The 23328-nt window shown below is 43.9% G+C and overlaps 1 protein-coding gene across 1 annotated transcript in view; it reads right to left on the bottom strand.

The window, feature by feature from the left end:
• LOC117532453 (tissue factor-like) overlaps positions 1 to 15540 on the bottom strand; it is a 28072-nt gene extending 12532 nt beyond the window's left edge. The window contains exons 1-4 of the mRNA XM_034195792.1: positions 15404 to 15540; positions 12180 to 12291; positions 4877 to 4966; positions 4177 to 4283 (exon numbers count right to left, since the gene is read on the bottom strand). Coding sequence (XP_034051683.1) covers positions 4177 to 4283; positions 4877 to 4966; positions 12180 to 12291; positions 15404 to 15470 — 376 coding nt within the window. The 5' untranslated portion in view covers positions 15471 to 15540. The remainder of the gene's footprint in view (positions 1 to 4176; positions 4284 to 4876; positions 4967 to 12179; positions 12292 to 15403) is intronic.
• Positions 15541 to 23328: the final 7788 nt, after the last annotated feature.

The following is a 23328-nucleotide window of genomic DNA, read 5'->3' as shown; positions in this document are numbered from 1 at the left end:
CGTGTGCATCACTCTCACTCCTCATTCAGTGCTTCTCAAAGTGTGGTCCGCGGACCACTGGTGGTCCGTGAGCGCCCCCTAGTGGTCCGTGAGTATATTGGTAAAATTTCACATTTGAAATAAATAAATTGATTTAAGTTTTTCGCACTCTCGCGGGAATATCTCCGCAATGGAACGAGCTTAAGTTTCACCTTCATCACACATGTTTCCACTTTTTGTACAATTTTCAGGCGATTTGTAAAAAACGATGTGTTTTTGGATATTTGTGGAGTTAGGTGGTCCGCGAGTATTTTTTTATTGGTTAAGTGGTCCTTGGTATGAAAAAGTTTGAGAAACACTGGTGTACGTGTATGTGGATTTAGGATCCCCCCTCGATATTGGCTCTAATGGTAAAAAAGAGGTGTCAATCATCAAAATCGACCAATGGGTTCCAGAGAAACGGCAAATCCACCCAAATGACCCCAGAAGTGTTTTATTTTTGCTAAACCTCTCTAAAAAGGTCAAATATCACTTGTGTTGCATCAATCTTGCTTTTAAGTCTCCGATCCCATCATTCAAGGGTGGTTTTCACTATAAGTAATGTTTTTTTTTTGGACGGACACTATAATTTATATTTTTTTACTATGTTCAATCTGAATGACTGTCACACAACCAGCTGATAAATATCCCCCATCCCCATAAGTGAATGTGTTTCAGTATACTATGAATTGACGCTGTTTGGCATCACAACGGTGTTATGAAAGTTTCTCTGGTATAAAATGGGGGATGTTAGCATAGTTACCGAAGCTAATCTGACTATCTTGACTACTTTTCTACAGGCACATTTTACCGGCGTATTTTTCATTATGATTCTACTTGTGATGGTCGGTCATGACAACCTGTGCAGCCCATGTATTTGATTCCATCCGATAGCAACAGGAAAACGTCTGCCTGCTCTCCACAATGATCAATGACAGCGAATGGATGGTCAAAGTAAGGTACAAATAAACAGAATTACACTAAGCCTGTTTAGTGTTGCCTGACTTTATAAAGTGTGTTGTTTTTTTTAAGTGTGTGGTCGCGTTCTTGTCACTTTGCTCAGCACTACTGTTTGTTACAACTTGTATTTGCCGAACTCGCCATGAACTGTTATTGCTCAGGTTAATCCCAGTGGATCGTCGGAGCTGTTAGATTAACATTAACATGCTTATTGTAGTTCTAAATGCAATGCCTTGAGGCCTGTCGCACCATCCTTGATGGAGCATATGTGTGGGCTGGACCTGTATTTTACAGGAAAGGAGTGAGCAGAGGGTCGAGTTGTCGATTCTTGTTCTGTTTTCTGTGACTATCTTCCTCACCCTGACTTTCAGTTGCGTGCGCTACTAAAGAGACGTGCTACCATGGAAACCAAACAATGGTGTAGCTGCATTAAAGTCCGAGTGGAAACAGTCGTGAGTAAATCTGATTTTGTCAGAAATCGGGAGAAATGTGGGAGAAATATGACCCCGGGAGGAAACCGGGAGAGGGCAATGAAATCGGGAGTCTCCCGCGAAAATCGGGAGGGTTGGCAAGTATGACTCAGGGTCCTTCCCTGATTAAACTAGGGAATAACTGGGCTACATAGGGTAGCAGTAGCCTGCATATTAGAGGTTTATGATGCATGGGTTTTAAAGGTCCCATGTCATGCTTTTCCGGTTATTACCCGTCCCCTTGTGTGTTATGAAGGTTTTTATGCATGTAAACGGTCTGCAGAGTCAAAACCCCTCAAAGTACACCCTGTAGCGAGTACAACTCTAACACAGAAAATACCTCCTCAAAACGCCTCGTTGGAGATTTCTCATTTTCTTCCTGGGTACTCTGACGTGGGGATACCCAGAGGCCACACCCTCTGCCAGCCTTTCACGAAACAAAGCTTCCCAAACCTTTCAGCGATTCATGCCGGATATGTACAGCGTAGGGCACTGAAGAACGATGCTGTTCCTACTTTGTTTGGACCAGCGGGAGATTCGGGTACACAACCTGTAAGTATTCATTGTTGTTTGTGTATTTATGATGTTTAAAACAAACAAGGTATCTACCACGACTGTTTAAATGGGTAAACGTTTTTCGGGCTACTAAGTTGGGATCGTAGGAGAAATGCTCTCTGCAGACCCATTCTCACAGCGTTATAAACCTTTTTCTTACTCAATATCAAGCCACTCTTATTGTTTTTACTTCGGCTGTGAGTGTTTGTGTGTGCTCATGAATTTCGCTTATTCTCGCTGTATCGCAGAGAGGCTCGTTTCTGCGATCTGCTGTGAGGTATGGAGGACGGAACATGACATAAGTATAAATAAATAAATAAATGTGTAAATGTATGAAGAAATAAGGAAATAAATAAATAAATACAGGAATAAATAAATGAGGAAATAAATACAGAAATAAATAAATGAGGAAATAAATACACAAATAAATAAATGTAGAAATAAATACAAAAATAAATAAATAAAAGAATAAATGCATAAATAAATATGGAAATAATAAATACATGAATGTATAAATAAATAAATAAAAGTCTAAAATAAAACAGAACACACGTTATTATATATCTTTAATATAATTCTACATTTACGGTCACTTACATGTATTTATTTATGTATTTCTGTGTCCGTATACTAATGAGGTGGGCGGTCCTAACCTCAGTCTGAAGTATGATTGGTTACAGGAGTGTGATCATTTCTGACGGATTGGGTTTAGCAGAAGTGGCATGATTTTGTTCTCAGGAGGAGAATTTGAGAGAATATTACCCAAAAAGTACACAGTAAAAGTACTTCATTTTATTGTTGGTAGCAGTCAAACTAGGACTGACTCCAAACAGTGTACCTTTTATTAAGAACTTATGGTAAAAATTATTTGTATCGCTCTGAAAAAGAAAGCAGAAAAAACATGCATTATTTTACTCTTGTACTAGCGTCAGAGCCGCTTCTCAGCGATTACCGTAAAGGCGTGATAAATCGTGCACTCAAAAATGAAGAGCTGCTGATTTGACCAAGCAAACGCAAGAGACGGCTGAGGTGACCGCAATAACGAACGTGTGCTTCAATAACATTTGGGGGCAAGTCCTCGTTCCACACGAAACTGGACATAGTCTTTTGGTTCTCCATTCTCTAAATGGTCCGCTAATGATCTCCAATGATCTCATGGCTCTTAAACCAATAACCATAAATAAACCTGAGTACATTTGAATTGTCAACAATTACAACTGTGGATAAACCATGGATGTATAAAGATAAGGGCTAAACAGTAATGCTCCTCCTGCATTCGAATCAGCGCTATCAGCCAGGCGTTAGAAGTAGAGCCCAATCTGCCAGAAATGATCACACTCCTGTAACCAATCATGCTTCAGACCATACTTGCCAACCCTCCCGATTTTCGCGGGAGACTCCCGATTTCATTGCCCTCTTCCGGTTTCCTCCAGGTTTCCTCCCGGGGTCATATTTCTCAAGCATTTCTCCCGATTTCTGACAAAATCAGAGTTACTCACGACTGTTTCCACTCGGACTTTAATGCAGCTACACCATTGTTTGGTTTCCATGGTAGCACGTCTCTTTAGTAGCGCACGCAACTGAAAGTCAGGGTGAGGAAGATAGTCACAGAAAACAGAACAAGAATCGACAACTCGACCCTCTGCTCACTCCTTTCCTGTAAAATACAGGTCCAGCCCACACATATGCTCCATCAAGGATGGTGCTACAGGCCGCAAGGCATTGCACTTAGAACTACAATAAGCATGTTATTGCCCCCCCCATTTCTTCATACATTTATTTACACATCTATTTTTTTTATACTTATGTCATGCTCACAGGCGCTCCAACAAGCCGTTTTGGACAGAGAGTGAATACCGGTGAATACACATACTTTACAGAGATGCTGTATGAGAAACCAATGTGAGTTTGGAAAATTGCACAATATAAATCTATTCTAGTAGACCTCAACAATGGAATTATGATCAGTGGAAATGGCCATGACATGGGACCTTTAACAATAGTAGGCATCTATTCTTTTGAGAAGCCTTTTCTATCCTTCATTACCCCTCGTCCTGGACTATAAAATAATTAGACTTATGGACAGTTTAAAAATTCCTTTTAAGTATTTTATGAAATAAATAACATTTACTGTGTGATTTGGAGTTTTTGAGCTTGAGCATGTGACACCTACTCTCTTTGTAGGGGTTGAAGGGATCAGAGTACGTGTGAGGGTAGTTCTCCAGGTCCTCCTCATAGTTCACCAGATCAGGTTCAGTCTGGATATCAACCGTGTAGGCCCTGCACAGGAAGAGAGGGACATGTCAAACACATTCAACATTCATGGTGTTTGGATTTTACACAGGAAGTAACACAACATCCTGAAGCAATATGGTAATATGCTCAGATATCTATAAATTAAAAAGGAGAAAGAAATGTATATTAAGTGAGTTTACTCAAACTAAGATTTAAAAAGATAGAAGAGCATGTTTTATTTGGAAGACTTGTTGGTTTTATAGTTTTAGATATAGATGTATACAGTAGATGATATTGTTTTACATGAAGATGATACATAAAGTACTGGAAGACTCAGTTAAGTGTCTTCACTTTGGTTTAAAACTAATTTTCACAGACCAACACTGCCGAGCTGTGTGATGATCCTGATATGAGTGTGTTAGTCATTGCCCTGACATCAGATTTAAAGATTTAACAAACTCACAGTTTATTAGCTTCATTAAAATGTATGATTATATATCTTGAAAAACAGAAAATGTGTGTTTCTGTAGGACTATTTTAAAACACAAGTGCCTTAAAAATAACAAATTAGATGAATGTCAGCTTCCCAGATATCTACTGAACATTATAGTTATAATTCAGGTGATAGAGGTGTGTACCTGTCGTAGGGTGTGAGGTGTTCGGTCAGATCACACTCTGACTCGGTCATCCGGATGCAGTCTTGACTCGAACTCCAATTATTGTCATCACTGGTGGTCACATGACAAAACAACGAACAGAAAAAATGTTTGTATGTGTGTAATAAAAAATAACTCATGGTCTGCTGACCGACACTTTCCATTCCTGACAGGATCTGTTTGTGTGAAATAACAACAAAAATACATTTGAATACAAATAAAACGTTTTGGAGAAGATTGTTGCATCATTATGAGAAAAATAAACTATAATTAGATTAAATGGTCCGACAGAACCATAAAAATGCTTTTATAGCTGCCATATTTTAAGTCCAATTTTTTTTGTCAGACAACCCAGCTTCAGTTCCGAGAGTGCTCTGTGTTGTAAACTTAGGCATTGACCTTGAATAATTTAAGCGAGGATAGGTTGAAGATAGGGTTGCATAGTTAGTTGAATTTTAATCAAACTTGCAATATGGCCCAGTGCAGAGGCCTTTGGGGCAAATCCGGCTTGCAAAGAATATCATAAGTTTATCATACAGTCATATGCCGCTTAATAGTAGTACGGTGCCCATAAACTACATGATGAATTCATGAATAATACGGTGGCCTTGAAGTGCAAGTCAAAACAATATTTCACAAAATGCTACAGCATTTCAGAAAACGCTACAGCATTTCAACTATTACGGAAAGGGTATTCCTTTAGGGAGAACACTTCTTGTTTGTGATTGGACAGAGCCAGCCAGAGAAGCACTGCTGTGATTGGTTGTTTTTGCTGCCAGTCAAGAAATGACGCTTCGTGATCGGTCAGCACCCGACAGCGCCACTTATTTCCTGCTTGGTACTATTCAGCTGTTTCTGCACACATTTTAAACTGAGTTGGAAAGAATGGAAGAAGAGATGGAAATCTTAAGGGAATATTTTTACAATGGATATACATATGATGTTATCCTCAACATGCTGTCAACCCATCACCACATCAACATGTCCCAAAACATCAGCCGTTAGCTGTTAGCACACAGAGCTCACAGCTCCTCATATCTGTTCAGAAACTGGACAAAAGTTAAACATGAACACAGACTGTCTGTGTCATGGTGAATACAGTCGCTGCTTTATTTCTGTCTGACGTTGTTGTGAGTGTGGACGGAGCAGCTACAGGTTAGTTTAGCCCAGGGGTACTCAAATACAAATCTTAAAGGTCCAAAATAAATGTTTCAATAAGACAAAGGTCCGTTTATTACGGTCATTCAAACTTTTAAACAATTGCAACAAGATTCTTAACACGAGGTTGCAAAAATAAAAAGTCTCTGTATGCAGCAGTTTTCATTGTTATTGTTTCTGTGCTTGACCCCTCAGAGTCGCAGTGTAAGAGCTGCACAGTTATGAATAAAGGCAGCTGCACCCTCTTTCATTCAGCATTCCCATTATTGCTTTATAAATGTCTTGCCTCCTTGTGTGTCCACTGAGGTTCGTCAGGCCCAACACATCTTCAACAAACTCCCCCTTTGCCTCATCATAACAACTCACAAACACCAGCAACTGAGTATTGTCAGTGGAGTCAGTGGACTCACCCACAGCTAAGGAAATGCACTGTGCATTTTCTATTCCATCACAAAGCTGATGAATCAAATCACCAGCCAGTATTTATGTTCTTCTGGTTGCTGTGGAATCTGAGAGGGGGATTTGCTTGATTTGACCTGTTATTTCCTCTTTTTGTTTGCCTTCAACATGGTCTCCATCACTTCAGTCATGCATTCTTTTATACTTCAGTTATTATCCAGTGGAAAGTCCTTACCTACTGGCCTAGTTAAATCAAAGTGGTTACTTTTTTTTGGCTGGGCAGTGTAGTTTTACACACCGTCTGATTTGACTTTCTCAGGACTTAAAACAGTTTTTTGGGGGCAGACCCCCTCAAAGAAAACAATATATTTACACACGTAAGGTCATCATCTTAATAGTTGTGTATGCTCATCCGTGAGCAGAGCATCAAGTTGACATGTCTATTACAGCTGAATGCGGCGATTACCATTTTGTTCAGCAAAACGCCTCACAAACGTATTAAGATCAACAGCTTCAGTGCGTTTTGATTCAATGCTGAGTACAGCCAAACTGACAGTCTCTTCTCCGTCAGACCGCAAATACCTCATTCCTTCAGCGCTTGGGTCCGAATGCTTCTCGTTTTGCGCCGTCCAGTTCAAAATGAAATCGCCGCCAAATCGTATGTCCACGCTCGCGCCAGGACCGGGGGAGGGGTTACATGATGTGCATCTTGTGCTGCATTCACTTGCACTCGGACATTAGAGACTTTCTCTCATAAATGTCCGATGAGCCACAACTTTTCTTTCAAAACAAAGCTGCCAACTGGGGTGGCAGCTGGGGTGGCAAGGCCTATTTTTAGGGTGTCAGTTGCCACCCCGGTAGGTGAAACTAGGCTACTAGCTAGAGTACAGATGGAACTAGATGAGCTGTTAACTCTCGCTCTGAAATTTTTTTGTTTTTGTTTTAATTCTCGCTCTGACTTAGACAGGTTGAAAGAGACACACACATGTTTCCCACCCGCATTCCGCGAAGACCCGCCCTACTGTGCCTCTGATTCGCAGATTGTTTGGGGGGGAAAAACGCTGACTGGATGCTGAATGTGATTGGACCAAAGCGTTGACACACACAGGTGGAACACAGTGGAACAGTCAGACATGCAGAGCGCTGTTTGCAGTGGACATAGCGGAGAATTTTGACTCGTTGCGAATGCGTTGTGGCGATGTCTCACATATAATACAGAGAGATCATACATATGAAAAGTATAATTTGCTCAGAGTCCGGAGACAGTGCTGGTTCGGTCCGGATCCGGACCGGAGTCCGTAGTTTGAGGATGCCTGGTTTAGCCTGATCGATCTGATCTCCATTCAGAAAACACATATTTTAAAGGGGACCTATCATGCAAAATGCACTTTTTTATGTCTTTTATACATAAATATGTGTACCCAAATCCTCCGTACCCAAATATTTTAAAAAAACGGGTGTACAACGAGCGGATACAGATTTGCTACCGATATGACGTCAAATCGGCGGCGGACCCACAGAAAGTTGCTATCAGAAACTATGCCTGATGTGTTTTGGACGTGATCTCATCTTTGTTTACATTAGCAAGCCTCGCTAATATTCAGAGCTAACCTGTACTGAAGAGCACATGTGTTTAAAAAGCAGGAAATAAAAAAAGGAGCTCACCTTGTGATAAACCTGCAAGAGAAAAAGCATTTGAGCTCCATACTGTTTCAGAAATAATCTTTGATGTGGATAAGAACAGGATGGCGTTTTATTACAACATAATTTAACTTTATCTCCGGTAGAATTCTGATCAGGCATTAGCTCCGCCTCCTCTTTTCTTTTTTTTCAAGCTAAGGACCCAAAATCCGCGTTTCTCTAACAGGGCTGCAAAAGAGGGGTATGAGCAGTATGAGGCATGGCTACAATGGGTGAACTGTTTGGTATTTTAAAGTGGACCTATCATGCAAAATGCACCTTTATACGTCTTTTATACATGAATATGTGTCCCCGGTGTGTCAGGGAACTCACCAAGTGTCAGAAAACACAACCCTCTCTCTTTTCCTCCATACCCAAATCTCTGAAAACAGGGCTGCAACGGATCTGATACAGACTGATACAGATTTGAAAATTCTCTGACGTCAGAAACGAGGAGCTCCGCCTATATGGGCAACTCTCCACCTATCAGGAGGAGACAGCCACGGCCATTGCCGTTTGAAAGCGCTGGAGACGCTGTAGTACATATGCCAGGCCTGTAGGTGGTGCTGTAGTCTGCCACAAAAGCAGCGAAGAAGACTTCTCAGATTCAGCTCTTGCAAAAACAGGGCTAAAATAGAGCAAATAGAGCGAAATGAGGCAAATAGAGCGAAATGAGGCATGGCTAAAATGTATGATCTGTTTAGTATTTTTTTTTTTTAAACTTTGCAGACATGTTTTGTATAGGTATGGCCCAACAATATATTTTTCCAATATAATGAATTAATTCATGGTTTTTACTAATCGCTCGAGTTTCACCGCGGCTGTCAGCTGTGTAAGCCCCAGCCCCCTCACCAGTGCGTCCTGTTTGAATGACAGGAGTATATATCCATGCAAATACTACGGTAGATACCAAATACAACAAAATTAACATATTTTATCGTGATTTAATTGTAATACATGTTTCAAAATGATGCCGAAGTAACAACATGCTGATACCGGTTAGTAAAAACCAATAATTAATGCTTTGGCAAGTGTGCAGACAAGATGTCAGACGAAAAACCTTTAAAATGTGTGTTTTCTGAATGGAGATCGGATTGATCAGGCTAATCTAACCTGGAGCTGCTCCGTCCAAACTCACAACAACGTCATACTCTTTAGTGGTTCATTAATAAAACAGATGTTTCAACGTGTGCCTACTTTGTTCATGTACTGTTGAGGTTAATTTCAGTAGCTGTGTGCTATAATGTATTTACAAAGTATGAAGAGGAGGCACCTTTAGAATAGGGAACCTGTTCAGGTCAATTAGAGTCAAACTACTAGCTTATTGGTTATGAACAAGACTTCACAACATGTTCTTAGATAGAAATACCCAATTGTTTGAGTTATTCCAAGAGCAGCCAGGCTGTGGACGCACATGAAGCCCAGGAGCCCGACCCTATTGTTTTAGACAGGGCAGATGTGTGCAAATCCTTTAAAAGGGTTAACCCACACAGGCTCCTGGACCTGATGGCCTCCTTGGCCGTGTTCTCAGGGTGTGTGCAGTTCAGCTGGCAGAGGTGTTCACAGACATCTTCAACAGGTCCCTGCTGCAGTCTGTAGTCCCCACATGCTTTAAACACTCCACCATCGTTCCTGTCCCCAAAAAGTCAAAAACCACCAGCCTCAACGACTACCGCCCAGTAGCACTCACCTCCATCATCATGAAGTGCTTTGAGCAGTTAGTCAAAACACTCATCACCTCCTCTCTCCCTGACTCTCTGGACCCTCTGCAGTTTGCCTACAGAGCAAACAGGTCCACAGACGACGCCATAGCCCCCCCCCCCCCTCCACACTGCCCTCTCACACCTGGACCAGAGGAACACATGTGAGAATGCTGTTCATTGATTACAGTTCAGCTTTCAACACCATTGTGCCCTCCAAACTGGCCATCAAGCTCAGAGACCTGGGGCTCAACAGCACCCTCTGTGATTGGATCATGAACTTCCTGACGGGCAGACCCCAGGCAGTGCGGGTGGGAAACAGCACATCTTCCACGCTGATCCTCAACACCGGATCCCCTCAAGGCTGCGTGCTCAGCCCTCTCCTCTACTCCCTGTTCACACACGACTGCGTGGCCACACACAGCTCCAACACCATCGTGAAGTTTGCTGACGACACGACCGTCATCGGCCTGATCACCGACGGCGACGAGACGGCGTACAGAGAGGAGGTCGAAAACCTGACATCTTGGTGCCAGGATAACAACCTCCAACTCAACGTCAGCAAAACAAAGGAGCTGATTGTGGATTACAGGAAGCAGCAGAGAGAGGGACACGCCCCCATCACCATCAATGGGACTACGGTGGAGAGAGTCAGCAGCTTCAGGTTCTTCAGTGTCCACATCACTGAGGACCTGACATGGACTCTTCACTGAGGACCTGACATGGACTCATCACACCACCACCATCACCAAGACAGCTCGACAGCAGCTCTTCTTCCTCCACAGGCTGAGGAGGTTCAACATGGACTCCAGGATACTCTGCAACTTCTACAGGTGCACCATAGAGAGGATCCTGACCTTCTACAGGTGCACCATAGAGAGGATCCTGACCAGGTGCACCAGAGAGAGGATCCTGACCTTCTACAGGTGCACCATAGAGAGGATCCTGACCTTCTACAGGTGCACCATAGAGAGGATCCTGACCTTCTACAGGTGCACCATAGAGAGCATCCTGACCTTCTACAGGTGCACCATAGAGAGGATCCTGACCAGGTTCACCATAGAGATTATCCTGACCTTCTACAGGTGCACCATAGAGAGGATCCTGACCTTCTACAGATGCTCCATAGAGAGGATCCTGACCTTCTACAGGTGCACCATAGAGAGGATCCTGACCTTCTACAGGTGCACCATAGAGAGGATCCTGAGCTTCTACAGGTGCACCATAGAGAGGATCCTGAACTTCTACAGGTGCACCATAGAGAGGATACTGACCTTCTACAGGTGCACCATAGAGAGGATCCTGACCCTCTACAGGTGCACCAGAGAGAGGATCCTGACCTTCTACAGGTGCACCATAGAGACTATCTTCACTGGCTACATCACGGCCTGGTACGGCAGTTGCACCGCCCTCAACCAGGGTTCGAGTTATAAACTGAGCTCTATGGGGGTCTTTAAAACTAACGTGTGCGCACGCGCACGCGCTCACGCACACACACTCAAACACACACACACACGCAGCACATGCATTATTTGTGATTAAAATAATGGTTGTTGGTAATGTATTAGCGACCCCCACAGATGTATGATTTCACTGCGTCCGTGGGAGCTCAGACCCTTCCTTATGGGTGGTGAAAACTACACAGCACATCACCAGGACGGAGCTGCCCTCCATGGAGGATCTTTACTCCCAGCGGCTCAGGAAGAAAGCCCTCAGGATTACAAAAGACCCCCATCACCCCAGCCACAAACTGTTCTGTCTCTGGTACTGCAGCATCCGGACTAGAACCACCAGACTCAGGGACAGTTTCATCCCACAGGCCATTAGACTGTTAAACACCTGAACTTTTGAAAGAACATCCATAACATTAATCTGTTTGCAACTTATATATATCAATATTCCAATTACTTGTATATAGACTATTCTGCACTGTTTCTATTATATTCTATTTTATCTTATTTACTTGCATTATTTTATCTGTTTTGTTGTGTTGCACTGTTGGAGCCTGTGACGTGAGATTTGCATCGTCATAACTGTAGCTATGTACAAATGACAATAAAAGCCTTGAATCCTAGAATGCTATATCGATACACAACCGTGTGTTTTTACAAACTTAATTTTGTTGTTGTTCTAATTGTCGAATATCTGCTTGCAATTATTTTTGTATTGTGTGTGTGTGTGTGTGTGTGTGTGTGTGTGTGTGTGTGTGTGTGTGTGTGTGTGTGTGTGTGTGTGTGTGTGTGTGTGTGTGTGTGTGTGTGTGTGTGTGTGTGTGTGTGTGTGTGTGTGTGTGTGTGTGTGTGTGTGTGTGTGTGTGTGTGTGTGTGTGTGTGTGTGTGTGTGCTTACCTGGAGACGGAGACAGTGTATTTGTAGTTAGATTCTGCAGTAGTCCAATTGATGATGGTTTTAAAGTCCAGAGAAACCCATTTTAAATTCTCTGCTTTGGGCACGTTGTTTTCTACGAACAAATGCAACACGGAATTAACAACGTTATTTCCTCCTGATCTCTGAATATGCTGGAGAATACTTTGAAATCCTCCTCCCCAGTCTCTCCTTCCTCGTATAATTAAAGCCAGACTCTGCCACTGAGAGCTGGATATGAGCCCAGAGTGAGAATGTAACCAAATGAAAACAGTCATATACATGCAGTTCATCCTCTCTGTGTTCCTACAGCAAACACTCATGCAACATTCCATTCCTGTTCTCATGCCTTCATTTCTTGCAGCGTCTTATGAATGTTGTGTAACACTCAGTTTGGTTTATTAGTTGCTTAATCATTACCACATGTCCCAAACAAAATGTACTGCGTCAGGATTAGGTGAATCACGGAACATTTAAGGATACAAATTAAATGAAAAATGTGCAAACTTCTTGTTACATCATGACACATATTTGCATCATCACCATACTGAACATTTCCAACATTTGTATTTCAACAAAAATAAATATCTATTGTATTTAAACTACAGTACGCTGTAACATTGGATCATTTAGAATAGTGGAGTAAACATGAACATGTTGTATGACTATCAGAGCATCAGATTGTCACAAAACTGATCAGCATTTTGATAAAATAAAATATGCGATGTGTGATATCTAAGGGGCGACCAGTAAAAAACCCACAAACTGCTGACTTCCTGATCCTTTACCTGACATGATCTGGGGGAGGGAGATAGGGAACTTTTACTAAGAATAAAATTAAAATAAAATGGTGGGAAAGTAGCTTCATAATTAAGAAAATTATAAAAACTATATTTGTAAAAAAAGAGTCCAACACAACCTTAAAAATACTTCTCTAGCTGCTATAAATTAACAACATTAACAGTTGTATCTCCATATATTTTGGTCTAGAGTTTGCCGGGAACATTAGATTAACCTGTTAAGCCCTTGGCCTGTTTTTCAGGTCTCAGGCTCGAAAATGACATTCCCAGAACAAATGACCATATCTTCCCTTCTAAAAGGGTTAAATTAATAATCTTTTTTCTCAAAGCAATGATACACCTGTGAGTTGGATGTAGAAAAGTCAGAATCAATATAGATGTTTTTATTTTAAAGTAAATTCAGATTGAACATAGTAAAACATTTTAAATTATAGTTTCCGTCCAAAACAAAAACCCATTACTTATAGTGAAAAGTTAAACCACCCTTGAATGATGGGATAGTAGACAAAAAGCTTTAGGAATCCAAACTATAACATATAATAAGTACCCTGTATCAAGATTGATCCAAAACAAGTGACATTTTACCTTTTTAGAGAGGTTTAGAAGAAAAAAAAACACCTCTGGGGTCATTTGGGTATATTTGCCATATCTCTGGAACCCATTGGTCGATTTTGGTGATTGACACCTCTTTTGAACCGTTAGAGCCAATAGAATCGAGGGAAAGTTATTAAGGAGTGAGAGTGATGCGCACGCAGTTTGCCCAAACCGAAAGCTACATTACGCTCTGAAAACTAGGCTTATTGCCATGAACAAATATTACGATGGATTATCAGTAATCATTTCAAAGTGACAGAGACATTGGATTAACCTTCAGCAGCATTTCTATACGTTTTAATGCCCTTGAACACAACTTTTGATCAGAAAACAGCAAAGGTAAGATATATTTGCCGTTTCGGCCCAGTAAAGGAAAGTTGTGTGTTGTCTTTGCCAGCCTTCGCTGCCGCGAGTTTTGGAATCTGTGGAATCTAAGCTTTCAGATGATATCTTGTTTGTGCAGATCCGATGAAGTATAAAAGATCGCTAACGTGAGTTATGTGCTAAGTGCGTTAGCACTCTTTCTCTTAGTGCTAATTCAGAGACTTGGGTTTTGTTTCGGTAAAAAAATGTCATATTGTCAGTTAGCTGAGTTTCTTCCCGTTAAGTGGGTATGACACATTAATAGGTTGTTAAATGTTAAGAATACAGTTTCGTATATTTAAGAATATTGTTGTGATAAGGGCTACCGGGCTTAACAGGTTAGTTAATATACACATTAAAGGTCACCTATTGTGCAAAATCCACTTTTTCATGTATTTTATACATAAACATGTGTCCCCTCTGTGTAAAGAGATTCTGAAAGTTTCAGGAAAAAAGATTCTCTCGCTTTTTGAAAAAAACTGTCTGAAAATGAGCTGATCAGATTTTGGCCACTTTATGATGTCTTTATGAACGTTTTTTGGCTTGTGTAACCATTAGCCAATAACCAATTGGGGCGGTGGTGGCGAAGTCGGTAGGGACTTGGCTTGGCAACTGGAAGGTCACCAGTTCAAATCCAGGAAAGACCAAGTGCTACCGAGGTGTCCCTGAGCAAGGCACCGTTCCCTACACTGCTCCCCGGGCGCCGTTCAAATTGGCAGCACACTGCTCCTAACACAGGATGGGTCAAATGCAGAGAAACAATTTCCCCACGGGGATTAATAAAGTCAACCAAGTTAAAGTTCAATTTAAACACAACAGGTCAAATATCAGCTTATCTGGACAAACACACTATTTATATGATGGGGGTGCAGCCCATTTTTTTATTCTAAAAAGGGCAGCTATGAAAAAACTAAAAACAGGAGGATTACGGTAAACATGGCACCAGAAGTCTAATCTCCACACCATGCCAACACAACAGAACGGCTGAATAGAAAAGCATGTGATAGGAAACATCAACTTTATACTACATTTAGTTATTGTTGTACTCTTTACTCCACTACATTCATTGTACAGACACATTCAAATAATCCCCATATTTACACATTGATGTACCCATTAATGCATAAATAAATACAATAAAATCCTCTGGTATATTATTCTGAAATGAGCGATTCTCCTAGCTACTTTTACTTTTGGTATTTTGCGTATTTTAGGATATTAAGTACAATATCTGAGTACTTCTCTCACCACTGGATAGAACCACATGGGAATGATGGAGACAAGTTACATAAACGTTGAACTATCTATCTATCTATTTATCTATCTATCTATCTATTTATCTATCTATCTATATATCTACCTACCTATCTATCTATCTATCTATCTATCTATTCATCTATCCCTCTATCTATCTATGTTGTTGTTATTGTGTTGTTGTTGCTGTTGTCTTACCTGCAGCAGTGAGGATCCACGTGTACAGACAGACCCCCAGACAGATCACAGTTCTCAGAGATGCCATGTTAACTCAACCTAAAATCCTTCCTCCTTAGAGCTTGACCCAGTTAGATCTGAACCCAGAGAGGAGGCTGTGAACGAGATTTCACTATGGAGCTCCACTGGACTGAGAGAGTGGGGAGGGGGGGGGGGGGGGGGGGGTGCACTGGGGGACGGTTCAGGGCTCCGCCTGCTGATCCCTCCCACATGCCTGCCTGCTGATGGAGGGTTCTGCAACAATGTGCTCAGTATGAACCCTCCCTCTCACCACAGTTCAGATTGAACATGGATGTGCTTGAGCCGACAACCCTTTAACAAAGTCCGTCTGCAGCTGACCCTCGTGTAAACTCACAGAAACATGAGGGCTTTTTGCACCCACTGAAACAGTAGATCCTGTCTCTGTGTGGGGGGGGGGGGTTAACTGTTTCTGTGGAGACTGCTTTATGCCGCATGTTACTGGAAGTATTGTCCCAGGTGGTCCAGTTCCAGTTCATGACTTAGATCAGCAGAACTTATTGTCTTTCTAAACACACAGCAATACTGAAACTCAGAAAATGATAGAGAATCAACATTTCCTTAAATCTAATCCTAGTTGTAACTGGTACATGGTCATACTCTGTATGCCTCCGGGACAGGAGAGCAGCCAGGGGATGTGGGACTGAAGACAAGTAGCAAAGAGCAGAGCTAAAGCTGAAGGTATTTTTGGTTTTCTTGTGAAAAGTGGCGAGGACCTCCTGGTAGCAATTAGAAACCATGTGACCTCCACACACACAAAACACACACACTCACTCACTCACTCGCTCGCTCGCACGCACACACACACACACACACACACACACACACACACACACACACACACACACACACACACACACACACACACACACACCACACACACACACACACACACACACACACACACACAGAATGAGACACTGTTAGTATTACTCAACCCTGTCTAATACTTACACTAATATACAATTTACACAAATTATTTTTATAAACAAGACTTTGCCCAGATTATGTTTGTATCAACATAAAAGGAAACAGTTATTTTTGGCAGGATGTTCATATCAAATGCATCTGTAAAACATCTAAGTCAGCATTTAATTAGCATTGAATGAATTATTATTTATGATGGTTAGTTTGGTGGCAGAGTGTCTCAAAGTACAGATTACACTGATCTAATGTCCAATCCTTGTGTTTCTTGACCCAAACAATTCTCTTCTTCTTGTTATTCATCCTCAGTAGTGGATCTTTGCAGCGATTGGACCATGAAGGCCTGATTCACGATGTCTCCTCTGAACAGTGGATGCTGAGATTTGTCTGCTACTTCAGCTCTGTGAACATTTATGTGGGCTCTAATCTGAGGTGCTTTAATGTGTTCTTTCTGAGCCTGGTAACTGATGTTTTTATCCTCTGCAGCAGAGGTAACTCTTGCTCTTCCTTTCCCGGGGGGGTCCTCATGAGAGCCAGTCTCATCATAGCGTTCGATGGTTTTTGCGACTGCACTTGAGGATACATTCAAAGTTCTTGACATTTTCCGGATCGACTGGCCTTCATTTCTTAAAGTGATGATAGACGGTCACTTCTCTTCACTGAGTTGACTGGTTCTTGCTATAATATGGATTACATCAGTAGTCAAATAGGTCTTTCCACTGTGTACTAACCCTACCTCTGCTCAACACAACTGATGGTCTCAAACACATTAAGAAGGCAAGTCATTCCACAAATTGACTCTTGACAAGGCCACACGAGGACAATAACGGTCGTATCTGCTACAGTTCACTATCAGATAGGCGCAGTGGCGGTGCCAGGGTATGGCTGGGGTAGGCCAATGTAAGGTAAATGGCTTAGCCCCACCTTAGCCCCACCATGAACAATTATGTTAAAGTAAGCAAAATAAAGTCCGCCAACTCGCATGGAGTAAATTGCACAGACAGTTAGTAAGATTGATTTCAGTAGCCACTTGTCTGGAAATACCGAAGACTAGAAACGGTTTTGAAAACTTTTGTCACGTAGTGATCGTCTTCTTAATAGAACATCTTTGATAATGTCCTCTGGCCAATCAGAATCACGATAACGGTGTGGTGTTGTTGCAGGAAGTCCCGACGGAGAATACTTTTGCTGTAGTACATCTCTATATACATCGATACAACATTACGTGTTGATAGAAATCAACACGTAATGAAATAAGACCCCACGGTTTGATGATTGATAGGTGTGTGGGCTGTCTTTCATTTTGACACACAGAACAATGCGGGCTATCCACCCTTATCCACAATGTAAAGTAATTCACACAGCCTCTTCCCTCTTCTCTCTGTGAGGAGCAGCAGGTTCAGCTTTCAGAACAAAAAACTAAAATGGCATTCATTTTTTTAAACATGTCGTGTAGTCATAGATTTATTTATTTTTCTTCTCAAGAGAGTACCAGAATGTGTATTTTATGTTAGTATTTCAAAAAATCTCCTGGAGGGGTTGGGTTTTCAGCATGTCAACTCTTTCACCTGTGGAGAAATTGCAGGATTGGCTCCAGGTCGCCCTTTTTATTTACTACAAGACAAATGTGCCTTTTTATTTCATACAGATCAATTTGGATTGAGACAGGGAAATAATCTAAACCTCACGCGTGGCGTTTCACTGTCAAGGGGAACGTGTATGTAATTACATTCCAAAAACTGACTTGAGCCCCACCACTGTATGGGTTAGCCCTAGCATAGATTACCCAACTCTGGAGCCGCCACTGGATAGGCGGTTCGGCCACACGAGGCCGACATGGAAAGGCAGAAAACGATAATGATAACGGGTCCCAAGGTGGGTAGATCTGCAAACGAAACGCTCTGGGGGGGCTAACGGCTCCGTGTTTACGCCTAAACGATCATTTCCTGATAACGATGAAGAAATAGCCCCGCCTCTCCTGCTCAGAGATCAGCTGCTGGGCTCTCAGAAGAGGGGGAGGAAAAGAGAGACTCTATTTTGTATTCTTATATAGAGTCGTTATTCATTTGTTTTAAAGCTCAATAAATAACAACGAAGACCTTTGACCGGCACTTTTCTATATTTGTCCGGAAGATTTAAACTTTAACGGACATGTTGACCGGCGGAAAAAAATCTAACTGAAACTCTGCTGCACGGTCCTCTCGTTCCTTGGAAGAGGCGGAGAGGTGGGTGTGAACGCTTGCCTCGGGGAGGGAGAAAAATATCCAGAGCGTCCACAGCGGAAAATAAACGGAAGGGCAACCATGGCAACCATGCGCGGGAAGTCTTCTTCGCTGATTTTGTGCCAGGACTACAGCGCCACTTACAGGCCTAAGGGGCAGCGGGTACTGTAGGCTTGGGAAGGCTTAGCCTTTATGGTAAAATAAAAAAATATAATGTAGCCTATAATGTTTGTGTCTTTGACATTAGCGCTGCTATGCAGCCACCTGTGCCCTGTACTGAGTCAGGGAAATAATCTAAACAGTTCAACAGACCCTGGATATGTTACGGTCTCGGGCACTTAGGAGATAGGACCCAATTGCAGGACCCGGGAGACAGAGGTAAAGTATTGTAAGATACTTTATTTTTTAAATGAACAGCAAAAATTATCAACAAAAAATTATCTCTACAAAATGGAGAACAAAAATGAAAACGCTCACATAGTGAGGATCAAACTTATCAAGACCTCAAAAAAGCATAGACCCGACTGTGGCAAGAGACGAGAGTAAAGCACTGACCATGGCAATCGACAAAAAGCATAGACCTGACCATGACAAGAAACAAGACCTTCCAGGGCAAAGACAAAAACGAACTGACACTGAACACTGGGAGACAGGGGAATTTAAACACAGGGTAACTAGACACAGGTGGGAACAATCAGGGGCGGGGCTGACACTGATGAGCACAGGAGACACACAAGGAGTGACAGGTGAAAACAATCAGGAAATTAGACACACCAGGGAAACTAACGACAGACATGAAAACACAGGGAAAAGAGACCAGACAATATACAGGGAGGAAAACATGACAAGGAGAACGGAAAAACACCCACACCTAGAAACGTGACATGACATAATAATCCTAACAGAACCCCCCCCTCAAGGGACGGATACTAGACGTCCCTAAACCAAAATCAATAAATCCAAAACGTCCAGCAGGGTGGGTGGAGGGGGTCCGGAGGACGGGCCTTGACTGACAGCCCAGGGCACGGCCGAGGACCAGGAAGGGGTCTCGGGCGGACGGCCCGGGGGTAAGGCAGAGACCATGGATGGGGTCTCGGCGGACAGCCCAGGGGCAAGGCAGAGTTCAAAAAGGGGAACTCTGACGGACGGCCCGGGGGCAAGGCAGAGTTCGAGGAGGGGGTCTCGGGCGGACGGCCCGGGGGCAAGGCAGAGTTAAAAAAGGGGGTCTCGGGCGGACGGCCCGGGGGCAAGACAGAATTCGAGGAGGGGTGAAGACCACAGCGGGCAAACTCAGGGGACCGGGCTCGAGGGCGAAGACCGGACAGCTCCGGAGGCCGGGCAGGAGCCGGTGACGGCAAGATCCCCCACGGAAGAGGACACAGGGCCGGCAGGACCCCCGGCAGGAGAGCAGTCGGCGGAACCTCCAACGGCACGGGACATAGGGTTGGCAGGACCCCCGGCAGCAGAGTAGTCTGCGGGACCTCCAACGTGACAAGACATGGAGTTGGCAGGACCCCCGGCAGAAGAGTAGTCTGCGGGACCTCCAACGGCACAGGACATGGGGTTGGCAGGACCCCCGGCAGAAGAGCAGTCTGCAGGACCTCCAACAGGACAAGACATGGAGTTGGCAGGACCCCCGGCAGAAGACTAGTCTGCGGGACCTCCAACGGCTCAGGACATGGGGTTGGCAGGACCCCCGGCAGAAGAGCAGTCTGCGGGACCTCCAACGGGACAAAACATGGAGTTGGCAGGACCCCCGGCAGAAGAGTAGTTTGCGGGACCTCCAACGGCTCAGGACATGGGGTTGGCAGGACCCCCGGCAGGAGAGTAGCCGGCGGGACCTGCAACGGGACAGGACATAGGGTTGGCAGGACCCCCGGCAGGAGAGTAGTCGGCGGGGCCTCCAACGAGACAGGACAAAGGGTTGACAGGACCCCCAGCGGAACCTCCAACGGTACTTGAGTAGGGACTTGAGTGGGAACATGAGAGAGAGAGAGAGAGAGAGAGAGAGAGAGAGAGAGAGAGAGAGAGAGATAGAGGGCTTGAGAGGGAACTCGAGAGGAAACTTGAGCGGTAAATCGAGAGGGAACTTGAGAGGTAACTCGAGAGGGAACTTGAGAGGAGACTCGAGAAGGAACTTAAGAAGAGACTCGAGAGGGGACTTGAGAAGTGTCTTGAACAGGGACTCGAGAGGGAACCTGAGAGAAGACTTGAGAGTTGACTCGAGAGGGAATTCGAGAGGGAACTGGAGGGGTGACTTGAGAGGAGACTCGAGAAGGAACTTGAGAAGAGACTCGAGAGGGAACTTGAGAAGTGTCTTGAACAGGGACTCGAGAGGAGACTTGAGAGGGAACTGGAGAGGAAACTTGAGAGATGACTCGAGAGGAGGCTTGAGAGGTGACTTGAGAGGAGACTCGAGAGGGGACTTGAGTGGTGACTTGAGAGGGGAATTGAGAGGAAACTTGAGAGGGGACTCGGGTAGGAACTTGAGAGGGGACTCAGGTAGGAACTGGAGGGGTGACTTGTGTTGGTCGGTACGCCGACAGGACACGGGGAGCTGGCGTCGGCTGGGGAGCCAGCAGGAGACGAGGTGCTGGAGTCGGCCGGTACGCCGACAAGACTCGGGGAGCTGGCGCCGGCTAGGGAGCCAGCAGGAGACGAGGTGCTAGAGTCGGCCGGTACGCCGACAGGACACGGGGAGCTGGCGTCGGCCGAAGACGAGGGGCTGGAGTCGAAACCATGGCTGCTGGGGCCAGGACTGAGGCTGGAACCATGGCTGCTGGGGCCAGAACTGGGGCCGGAACCATGGCTGCTGGGGCCAGAACTGGGGCTGGAACCATGGCTGCTGGGGCCTGTACTGGAGCCGGAACCATGGCTGTTGGGCACGGAGCGGAAGTCTGGACCCTGGCTGTGTAAGCCAGGTAATGGAGTATGGAAGCAAAGCTGCGTGGGCCGGTACTGGAGCATGGAGGCATGGCTGCTGGGGCCTGTACTGGGGCAGGAGCCATGGCTCTTGGGGCTCGGGCTGCTAGCTTGGCTTTGCGACTCCTTCTCTTAGCAGCCGCCTGAAGGCTCCGTGGACCTCCATAAGCCAGACCAGACCCCAAGAAAGGGTCAGAACATGAAGACTGGCACTCAGGGCTGCGTGAGAAAACCTTAAGCCACTCGGCAACAAGCTCCAGAGCCAGGGCTTGCGAGCAACCTCCTGACGTGCCTCCTTCAACGCAGCCTCTCTACCCCGTCTAGATGAGGCGCCTTTCCACGTATAAAAAATGTACTCCAGAGAGTATCCAAGACGTTCCGCCTGTAGCATCAAAAGGGCTGAGTCTGCTGGGTCCATAATGGTCAGTTCGTTCTGTTACGGTCTCGGGCACTAGGACCCAATTGCAGGACCCGGGAGACAGAGGTAAAGTATTGTAAGATACTTTATTTTTTTTAAATGAACAGCAAAAATTATCAACAAAAAATTATCTCTACAAAATGGAGAACAAAAATGAAAACGCTCACGTAGTGAGGATCAAACTTATCAAGACCTCAAAAAAGCATAGACCTGACTGTGGCAAGAGACAAGAGTAAAGCAATGACCATGGCAATCGACAAAAAGCATAGACCTGACCATGACAAGAAACAAGACCTTCCAGGGCAAAGACAAAGACGAACTGACACTGAACACTGGGAGACAGGGGAATTTAAACACAGGGTAACTAGACACAGGTGGGAACAATCAGGGGCGGGGCTGACACTGATGAGCACAGGAGACACACAAGGAGTGACAGGTGAAAACAATCAGGAAATTAGACACACCAGGGAAACTAACGACAGACATGAAAACACAGGGAAAAGAGACCAGACAATATACAGGGAGGAAAACATGACCAGGAGAACGGAAAAACACCCACACCTAGACATAGAAACGTGACATGACATAATAATCCTGACAGGAGATGTTTGAGTTATCTTAACTAACCCTAACAAACGAGATTTCGCTAAGCGGTCCTACGACTCTGGTTATCAACTCGTTAAATCAAGCCAGGGTTTCTCTCTCCAGCTGAGAGCGCGTTCACGTGAAAGGGGCGGGGTTAGCAACATTTGACCAATCACAAACAGGGACAAGTGTACTGACAGCGTAGCGTCATACTTCATTAATGAAAAGTAAACTAATATTAGACAAATATGAACTTTAAACATCCATGACTTAAACATATAATCCAGGATACAAGCCACAGAGTTGCACCTACAAGGTAAATAACAACTGGTTAAAAAAAAAAAATCTACAGAGTGTTTGAATTATAGGTTTGAATGCGTACAACAGTTTTATGATCACTGCCCCAGACACAAGTGGATCTGACTTTAATTACATTTGAGTGTTTCGTCAACTTAATGTGTTGCTTAAAATAATACGTCTGCATACAGTATATGTGACAATGTAAGTGTTGCACGGCCAGATACGGCTCGAGAAGCTGACTCAGATAAGGAAATATTGTGATATTATATGATCGATGATCTGATTGATGATGTGATATGAATGACAAGTGCGACACGTCGGCGTCTTCTCTGCGTAGGCTACAGCAGTTTAAACTCTATTTCCTTTATCCTGTAATATGACTTGATAGATTTAAACTCCGCACACTGAGCTCTGATTGTTCAGCAGGCGGTGCTTTCATTGAGTTGATCTCTTTTCTATAGACGGGAGGTGGGGAGCATCAGGTAAAAAAAAAGTGA

The sequence above is a fragment of the Gymnodraco acuticeps genome, unplaced genomic scaffold (assembly GCF_902827175.1).
Source record: "Gymnodraco acuticeps unplaced genomic scaffold, fGymAcu1.1, whole genome shotgun sequence".
Lineage (NCBI taxonomy): Eukaryota > Metazoa > Chordata > Actinopteri > Perciformes > Bathydraconidae > Gymnodraco > Gymnodraco acuticeps.
Note: the sequence above shows the minus strand (reverse complement) of the source record. Positions and strands in the feature narration are given on the sequence as shown.